Source organism: Trichoplax adhaerens, genomic scaffold (assembly GCF_000150275.1).
Source record: "Trichoplax adhaerens TRIADscaffold_2 genomic scaffold, whole genome shotgun sequence".
Taxonomy (NCBI): Eukaryota; Metazoa; Placozoa; class Uniplacotomia; order Trichoplacea; family Trichoplacidae; genus Trichoplax; species Trichoplax adhaerens.
The window spans coordinates 5198685-5209601 of NW_002060944.1; the positions used below are offsets into that span (position 1 = coordinate 5198685).

General features: G+C 32.0%; 1 protein-coding gene across 1 annotated transcript; it reads right to left on the reverse strand.

The window, feature by feature from the left end:
• TRIADDRAFT_53504 (uncharacterized protein) lies at positions 1 to 5261 on the reverse strand (the record flags this gene model as incomplete). Its single annotated transcript, XM_002109973.1, has 8 exons — positions 1 to 239; positions 705 to 1070; positions 1886 to 1970; positions 2146 to 2405; positions 2505 to 2645; positions 3829 to 3903; positions 4008 to 4028; positions 5156 to 5261. The coding sequence occupies 8 exons, from the start codon at positions 5259 to 5261 to the stop codon at positions 1 to 3; spliced, it is 1293 nt and encodes a 430-aa protein (XP_002110009.1).
• Between the last annotated feature and the right edge of the window lie 5656 nt (positions 5262 to 10917).

Sequence of the window (10917 nt, forward strand, 5' to 3'; positions counted from 1 at the left end):
TTAGCTTTCTTGACATCTTGAACCGAAAATGATTGGAATTTGTTTGTCCAGGTTATCAGCAATTGTTTTTGCTAAAAAATATTCAGGATCATTATAGCAAACACTTTTATATGACTTGACACAAGCTAGGAATGTCCGAATAATGTGGCAATATTGCCCTGGTGTGACGACTTTTTTGGAATCCGTTTGATATTCTTTAATACATAGTTTAACATTACATCTTCTTTTGGTAAGATAGGCTGTAGAAATTAAGTAAATTCATCAGCAATGAACTATTAGCTAAAAGTAAAATCTGTCTAGATAATATTCGGATATTGATAGGAAAGCATAAAGTTGTTAGGTTACAAAAAATTGTAGCAATTCTATTATGTCAAATTGTATTAACTTTGATGTTTTAGAACAAAAGTACAGATTATAGTACAAGAGTAATAAACATTATTTAATAAATGCCTTTTAAAGTCTCTGCCTTTTTCATTGTATCATACTCGTAGATACGATCAATTTACTCTTTCAATTTACTAATGTTGATCTCAAAATTATGGTCTAGACGCGCAAATTTTTACTTAAAGTATTTAATATTCTAAGATTCTAGAATATATTAGCAGGAGAAGATGAAAATCTTTCATTTACTTTACTTTCTCCAAATGAAATCGGAATTATTTGCAGTGTTAGCTAATAAGTGGAACATGAAAGGTATAACTTACCATCTGGGATACTTAGTTTGGTACACTTGCTAAATTTTTCTTTCATTGTAGGCAAATTGTAGCAATCCAAAGGCAATAGCTGATTATTGAAACCAGGATCGGCCTTCAGTGAATCAAATTGAGCCTTGCATAATCGATAATCACTCATTAAAGCTTGACATTCTTCTTTACATATCAACCGTTTGTAATTAACTCCTGCACATGGCGCGAAGTTATGATAGCAAATAGCTTTCAATGCATATTCTTCGCAATGACCACCAATAGCACGTATAAATGCGAAAGTTTCCGATAATTTTTGCTCCAAATCCTCCTGATTACCAAATGCTGATGTTTCTGTTTTATTGACACCATAAAAGGGTGCACAAACTGAGCCAGAATAAAGTTCACAACTCGAACGTATTAAGGAGTTTGAATAATCGTTCTTTTTATCATGCAGGGTAAATTTAGTAATGTCAAATCTAGGTAGATTTTGTAACATTAGCGTTAGCTGGAGAGTATTGTTTAATAGCGTACGTATAAGTACAAATAGAGATTCAAGTTGAATATAATCAGATAATCTTGCTTATTACCTTGCAAGTGGATCCGTAAATAGCTGAGCTAAAAATGAACGAAAGGCATGGTAAAGGAAGAAAAATTGTGGTGAATATGTTAGCTAGTTTAGCGGTAGTAGCAACTTTGCAGTTTTAAAAAAACTTATCGAATGTGCACTAATGTTAGTGTGAAACATTATAATTTCTCGTAACATATGTTTACTACACTAAATTGTATTGATTTCATGGTAATTCGTGAGCAATAAATCGAAATTATGTAATAAACAGTGAAACGGCAGAAGAAACTAAACATTACGATATTAGAGAGTTGATCTATCTCGAGTAGTGATTAGATTTATTCCCAGATTAGGATCTAGTAAGGTATTTCAAATTTTGCTTAACAATGGAAATAGTTTCAAAGTATTGTATTATGATTCATCAAACTTTTACATTTTCGTATTAAAAATAGCATTAAGCCATTGCCGCAAATCATCGCAGGAAAAAAATTAACCTATTATCAAGGTCTACGTTGTGCTTTAATTACAATATTCGCGTAATTTCGCTAATTTTACAGACATATAGAAAGATAATGGCATGAATCTGAGCTTATTGAGGATAGCTTGATGAGCGTAAAGATAAATTTTTACTGACGTTCGCAAGATCGCTTCCTGTAGTTGATTGTATCGATTGAGATTTTGGAAGATTTCGCCTTTCCTCGGAAGCTTTCAAATATGATCTGTATGGAAATGTAAGAAATAAAATATAGATTTCGGTAGACAGATGGCGATAAATGAATAACTCATTTATCGCTTATCGCTTAGTTAAAGTTATCTTAAATTGAGCTAACTCAATATTCAACGATAATTAATTATTAATGTCTTCAGAAAATTCATCATCAGCTTTCTTTTTACCTTATAATTGATATTAGATTCAATTTGAATTTGAGCAAACTTCCAGTGTTGGCCCTGATCGCCTTTTTTATCCCACAGTTTTACCAGTTTGCCACCGGATGGTCGTATGTAAACGCGAAGTCCTGACGATTCATCGGTTGACTCCATATGGTACCAAAATTGGAGACAGATTGGAAATTTTTGAGGTAGAACTTTGCTAACTAGTCTTGCCCTAGTACGATACTCCTTTGCATAAGTCGTATCTGTCCTGATATGGAAGTCTAAATAAAAAGAACGAAATATAATACCAGTATTAGCATTGCAAACGATAATTGTGGTATGTATCTGTGTTAATCGCAAGCTAATAAATTTTGCTGTACCTCTTTTACCAATTATGGGAAATCCTGAATTTTCCTTCGATGTTTGAGGTAGTTTAACACGCTTCCAGTTAAAGTCATTATTGGCACCATTTCTCCATCGACAATACGATGATTCAAAAGTGCATTTGATATTGTAAGAAACTAATGATTTATAAACATGGCATAAGATAAAATCAGTTCAAACTGCAGACGAAAAGATGCAATTCATATTCAAATCAAAACTGATGTAATTTGAAAATGGTATGGTATGGCTATCAATTTATTATGCTTTACATAGGTAAGAAAGAAGGCTATAAGTAATTTCCTAATAGCAAAGTTGTAAGAGTTGTATCAATTATTAAATTTCTACAGCTTTATAGGTGAAGAAAATTAAGTATTCTTCCTGTCAATTTAAATATTACCAGTAATTCCGATAGGTTAATTACCTACAAATAGCCTATATTTTACTAGATGACAATTAAAATGATCTATGGCATTTGGAAATCTTTGGCATTTGATTTTTAAGTTGATAAAGTATAATTAAGAAAGGTACTATAAGGTGTAAAAGATGGCGAAGATTCCTGCAGCTTAATTCGAACGCTTTAAATCGTATTTTACTCTAATACGATATTAATCAAGGTCAAAGATTGGATATGATCCGTGATTGAAATTTTAAAAGGAACAGACAGATGTAACGATATGGCGAGAATTTTATATTGGATTTATGCAGTATAGATACAATAGAAATATGAAACTTAAAAAAATTTTTTGGTATTTTGACACTGAGGCCGTTGAACGGCATACTGTAGGTTAAAATTCTGTTAGCAGACTTAAATCCAAAACAGTATAAGAAGAAACGGCATTTTGATGACAATTTGTAAATTAATTAAAATAGATAGAAAATTGTTGGTAGATCCAATTCAGCACAACTAAATAAATCTTTTAATTACGGTAAGCATTGCGATAACTCTTTTATTGTTGCAGCCTTATACGCCTTTGGCACTTTTAATAACACCAAGTAGATTCAAATTAACGTTGCTAGAAATACTTGCTACTAGTGAAATAGCGATTATTGTATCAAGATGTAGAATACTTGGATTATTAATATTGCAGCGGTTGTAAGGCTTGATTTCGAGTTAATTATATTAGCTCTTTTAGCCGTAGTGATTCAAATATATGGGTAAATTATCAAGTTTCAGGTGAGTTAATCTATTTCTAATGATATTCACAGGAGGCAATGTTAAGAAATACTTTTACCTAAATGCAGCTGGTTACTTCTATCATATAGTATAGAAGTGAATATGAAATGAATACTTTTCCTTAAGAGCTAAATGTAAAAACTCACTTAAGCTATAGCCAAGGCGTTTAGCTTTTTCTTTTCCGCCTAAATCTTGTAAGATGTCGGCAAATTTGGAATATTCTAGCAAGTTGTATTTGATATTAGCTAATCTACATGCGAATGTTGTACCTTAATATCGGCACTTGATCTTAAGTATGCAGATTCTAACCTTTACATTTGCTTACCTGATGAGCTAGGATTGTCATCTTTAGACAGAGTTATCGATTTCATTAGGAAAGATGATATAATCATACGGATAAAGAGCATGCAAATATTACATTGTTACAATGAGGATTAAATTTTTTATGTACAATATCTATAAAGATAGTAAGGAAAATTGATGTACCCTATGTAAATACCGAAATTTGTTGACTAGGTATTAGTTTTTGTCGAATTATAATTATAATTGGTTAAAGATATCTTTCATTAATACTTTAACTATAATCCACTACGATCTATCAATATTGCCCAAAACCTACAGTCTAATTCATTCAATTCATTAATTTCATCCAACAGATCTTCATCGACGTAGATGGGATTTTCCTCTACAAATAACGGTGTCGTTAGTAGTTGTTCATAGTCGCTATTTTTTTATAACATTTAAACTTTTACAACCGTATTTCTAAAAAAACGTATTTAGTTAGAGTTCTCACAGTATCACCTTAAAATATTTAGTTAACACTAATCCTATTATCCTCGCTATTTGTCAGTTGCCCTCAAGTTATGTTACTAAGATTCTGAAGGTTAGTGCAGTAGTATACAAGAAATATGAGCTATAATATATTGTAAATAGAGTTTTTGTGTCGCTGCATATAAATTAATGATAAAATCTTAAATTTGTCGCTTTCCGGTAATTTAAATCAGCTAGGATTAATACGGTCACCGTCTACCTATGATTAATAGGGTAATAATTATTGGCAAATTTCTTTATGATTCATGGTATAATAGTGGATATTAAATAGTGGTAAACTTATAATTAATTATTTACATATTAGATTAGGTATTCTATCGATATAGCCATGCTTACGAGTAAAAGATGATGCAATAATAAAAATATATTAGTCCTGTTAAAACTATTTTAATGTCGCTTTGATCAGATTTTACGTATAAAAATCGTGATCAATGAGCACAGTTGTGCCTTTAGCAGTGCATTAGTAATTTATTTTTACCGTAGATAGGTAAATGCCTATAATATAGATTGTACTAAAATTGGCTACATTCAAGGAAAGTAGTACAAAAATGTAAAGTGATTGTATTTTATTCGATGGTATTAGAATTTAAAATATAGTATGCCATAGACCGCTTTATTTAGTACGATAAAATTTAAATTTACCTGGAATAGCAACCGAGTTGCCGTTCATTAAGCCAATATTGTCTGGTGCTTGTTGTGCTTGTGCAACAGCCAACCAGGTAATAATAAAGATGAAAAGTAGCTTCATGTTGATTTTAATGACTTGGCTGCTCGATTTTCAGCAAGTCAATCACAGTTAAGTACTAGTATATTAGTAAGAATTCTAAAATTAATTAAATGTACAATAACTATATGAAAGATAAGAGTAATATATTAATTCAAGCAGACCTGAATGTGGATGTTTTATTGTACTTTAAACGAAGAGATTACTAGTAATCCTTCTAGTACAGACTGAAATAACGCTTCGAATACAGTTCATGAAATTAATGACGACTTATGTATAGTTTTTATAAGTTTTGACATTGTTATGCTTAACTTCTATGTCATGCTGATATCTTGTATATGATAAATAAATCATGACCATCATATTATTTATTCTAATGGGGAATAAAGTGGCCACAATTGAAATGACTATTGCATTCAACTAGAACTAATATAGCTTTAATAATTAATGTTCTTATTGTAAATTCTATATGTAAATAATTACAGCCTATCTACAACAATGTTGTGATGAATATTTGGATAAATTAATCTTTGTACTGTCCAAATTTAAACAGGTTTTGTCCGAGTTGATTAATTAGTCAGCACTGCTTACCAGGATGCCGCGTTGAAAAATTTTTTTAAAATCACCGGATTTACCTCTTAATTGGTTAAAGCAAACGTGATAACATACTTTACATTGCCCGAATTTTTCTCAAAATCCTGCATGTGCCGTATGCAAGAGAAAACCCTATTTAATGAGAAAAAATCTTCACATTTCGCTGCGGATAATTTCTTATGGTGATAAAAAATTGCATGAAAATGCCGATATGCTAATTGTAATATGTTTACGCGACATTCATTTCAAATGCAGCAGCGAATAAACGTATGTATTTCTTGAAGACTTGAATAATATTCATCGCCGTAGAAAGTCTCAGGATGGAAATCTCTACATCCTTGTTGATAAAATTTTGAATGGATAAAGGAAGAAATAGAGCCGATATTGTCATGTAATAGTTGGCTGTGGTGTGATATTTTGTAATTCTTCGGCTAATGTCATGTGATTTAAGGCATATCCTACCGAGCTATAAGCAATCATTGGCTGGTTAAAGTTTAGACAAGATTCCGACTGGATCGATTGGTCATAACAATGTGCTATTCTCAAATAAAGGTAACGATATACAAGGAACCAATGAGCTCAATCTTTATATACATACTGTAGCATAGGATGCGACTGGTATCACTGCAGTTAATAAACCTTTGAATCATAGGCATGGTATAATTGGGTTCTTTGTAATATATTGAGATTGGGGGTAATAATTTGCATACAGGCAATACGATTCGTGTAATATAATAAATTTGTAATACAAATAGTGAAATCTATACCAGAATAGATTAAACAAAAAGATGGAGTCAGCGTTATTACTAGTCTATTAATAACTAAATGCAAAGGATCGAATTGATTTAATTTAAGGCTAAATTAAGGTAAAATAACACACAAAATTCTAACTCATGTTGAAGTAATTTATTTTGATTATACATCGTTTTACGTAAGTCGACGTATATATCAATGCTAAATATTGTTATATCGATAGGAATCGCGGCCTTGTAAAGATAGTAGTTGTTATTCTAGTGATTATTCTAGTGTAAATATACATTAGTTGAATTCATCATTGTTACAGATCGTTGTTAGCAAATCAGATTTGGATTATTCCCAACCTTCGATTTGACTTTCTTGCTGCCAACAAATCCATGTCCTCATCGAAACATTGAGATAATTTCTTCACTTTGTGCTGGAGTCGCTCACATATCAAATAGTAATAACTGTAAAAATTTGTGTAAGGAATCATTTCTTCAATGATAGCGACAATCGTAACCGAAAATATCGACATGTTATTTAATATCGTCATCATAAAAGACTTTAATATATACGTATACTAAAATAAATACCGATGTTTTCGATGTTTTACGAGAGACAATTTCTCGATCGCTACTATATTAGATAATAGACAACCTAGAAATGAAACTTATTTTGAATATCTTGCACATGATCAAAGTGCTAATAACTGTTAGCTGTCCATTACTTATCGGATCTACATCCAGCTACGTGCTATTCTAAGCATAGACTGCATCAATGATAGTGAGAGAATTAGAAAGCATGTAGTATCTCATTATGAATTGTGATTTTGAAATTGGAAAGTTTACCATAACTATAGTGCTCTCCTCTAAGGTTTGTCATGTACCATAATATGATAAAAATAATGCGCTCGAAATCACAACGTCGCGTTAGGTAGACGTAATGGATAAGACTTTTTTAAATTTCTAGTCACATTAGTTGTGGTTACCACTTGATCATAGGTATACACTCTGCTAATATCTATATATTATGGAGCTTAAATATTGATCAAATTAATCTTAGCAATTAGTATAATCCATGATGGCTCTACCATCAGCTGCTAAACTCTCTTATTTCAAGGAATCCCTACAAATCGTATACTATGATTTACAATATTTCATGATGAAAGCACATTAAAAGCACCTATTAGGAGAGTTTCAAATAATTTTTACCATGCATTATACTATAAATTTCGAGTACAATAATTACATATGGTACGTAGACATGCTAGAAATTTTATACAGGAGTTTAAAAAGTTTGCGAACTTAGCACGACATCGATAGTTTATACAGTACTTTGAAAATATTGTGTTAAACTTTTTTCAAAAAATATTGTTTTTTTAATCACATAATACTCAAAATATGATTTTTATTACGCCATCGTAGAACCAGTTTAATAGTTGAATAATTAAAATTGTGTAAAAGGGTAAGATTAACTTTGCTTAAAGGTCAATTAATGATGTCATAAGATGTTTTAAAATTTTTACATTAGGATAGAGTAGATAGGGATGTGGATGTAAATGCATTTATGTAGGTTTGAAAGTGTGAGATATACAAATTAATTATTGCAGCACACCCAATATAGCAGACAGGTGGTTATGCGTAAGAAATTGTAAACTTTGCATAGAACGGTGTAGAACTAATTTATAATCAGCGATAAACTGTCAAAGTGCATTTAAGCTATTAGCTTGATGTGATTTATTTACTAAGTGGTATCTTGCTGGTTTTAAGCTGATTGTTAGAAATTACAATTTCATCATACCACGATTCGCAACCTAACATTGCCTTTACTATAGGCAAACGTATCATTGCACCTCGCTAGGCCGTCAAGCTGCCGCATAACGTATGCAATCCGTCGTACATGTATTTCGAGCAACGCAAACACGGATAGCCGATTACCTAGAAATGATTACAGGAATACATTTGGTCATGGCTGTTTAATCTTTGCAGAAAGAATCTAACTATACGAGTATTCACTGTAGATCATACTACCTTTCAGCTATAGCACTTGAGCCATTACTCTTCGGAGCAACTATTTGCATATTTTTGATTTTATAGCCATAATGATTAAATGATATTTCAATGTTAATAACCCATAGATAAATTATACTACCGTATCTCATACTATCTATCAACTGTCGTATCTGAGCTATTATTCTTCGGTGTAACTCGTATTTGCATATTTATGATTCCATAGCCATAATGGTAAAATGATATTACAATGTCGATAACGCATGGGTAAATGGCACTACTGTGCTCCATACTACCTACCAGCCGTCGCACACTAGCTATTATTATTCGATTCAACTCGTGTTTGCGTCTTTTCTCGTATGATCCCATAGCTGTAATGATAGAATGATATTGCAGTGTTGATGAATCTTCGGTAAATTATAGGGGAATTTTCAATTATCAATGATTCTGAAAATTTCCCTAAATTATACTACTCTATTCTAGGAGTTTAATCGTTTGCATGAGGCTATATCAGTAGAAGTATATACTATAACAGTGCGTAACTACCGTGATATACCGTTATATTCGTGCATATGCATGCGTAAGAATGGATCCAGTAAAGGAATTTATAAAGGAAGCTATATTGTATACTGAATCTACTATTGATGCGCTTATTTCATTGACCAATTTATAAAGTGTAATAACGTTATCCAATGGCGATAGAGCATTTCGACCCATATGTATCGCGATTAGTTATAACCTGATGCATGCGTACACTCATCATAATAAATGAACAAACTGTAAAATGAGTAGCGACTAGCTCTGGTCAGAACCTATTTTAATCGAAGAAACTGGCTGCAGTTTCTCATACCCTGATATTAACCATCCACTCAAGAAAGCTCAAAATTATTTTCTCCTTTGGAACTATTAAAATTATACACATCAGTATATCATGTTCTTAATGGATGAATACTTTTATACTTATTAAAGAATTGATTTCGTTTCAACAGGTTTTCATTATATCTTATCCCTTGAGGAATACCTACAGTATATCGAAGAATTGATTTCGTACGACGTCATTATATATCTTTTGAGAAATACTGCTACCCCTATCAAAGAATTAATTCCATTTGAATGCGTCAATAGGAGACGTACCCATATATCATATTAAAGGCTGATTTTGTTTCAACGTGTCCATCTGATGTATTTTTCGATGAAGACTTTTACCTATGTCAAAGAGCTGAGTTTGTTGTTTCGTGATTCTTAGTTTTAGTTTTAATGATAGATATAAGTGATCTCCTTGATTGCAGAGTCTTTATTTTTATAATTAATTAACACAGTAGTACCATGGAAATTGATTGCACTATGCAGTATTCAATAGAGTTAACAGTAAATGCAGTAACTCCAATAGAATATTATTTTATTTCCTGATTGTTAGTTTTAGTTTTAAAGATAGATATAACTCATATAAGTAATCTTCTCGATTGCAGAGTCCATATTTTTAGTGAATAAAGCAGTACCTTGGAAATTGATTGCGCCATGCAATCATACGCTCGTATATACTACTAGTGGTACAGTCAATACTCCAAACATAGGGAGAGGCAGTCGAAATGTATTTGAAACATGATGGAGCGATGACGTCATATCTAGTTTTAAAGATAGATATAATTCAAATAACTAATCTTCTCGATTGCAGAGTACACAGTAGTACCATGGAAATTGATTGCACCATGCAGCATTCAATAGAGTTAACAGTAAATGCAGTAACTCCAATAGAATATTATTTCCTGATTCTTAGTTTTAGTTTTAAAGATAGACATAAGTGATCTTCTCGATTGCAGAGTCTGTATCCTTACTAATGAAGTAATACCATGGAAATTGATTGCACCATACAGTATTCAATAGAGTTAACGGTAAATGCAGTAACTCCAATAGAATATTATTTCCTGATTCTTAGTTTTAGTTTTAAAGATAGACATAAGTAATCTTCTCGATTGCAGAGTCTGTATCTTTATTAATGAAGTAGTACCATGGAAATTGATTGCGCCATGCAATCATAAGCTCGTATATAGAGCTAGTGGCACAGTCAATACTCCATACATAGGGAGAGGCAGTCGAAATGTATTTCGATGGGGCGATGACGTCATATCTGCCGGTCAAGTGCTGATCGAGTTTTTCTTTCTTTTGATCTCAGTTGTTGTCAGTGTACTGTACCGGCGTCCAGTCCTGTCCAACACCAGTGTAACAGTTCAATACTGAGTAGTGAGTATCCGTGTTATGGAGTGCCACTCCATAGCATAGTACTGTAGAGTGGAGCTGTCTGGAAAATCGTCATGTGAGCTGCGTACGGCCTTACGTAT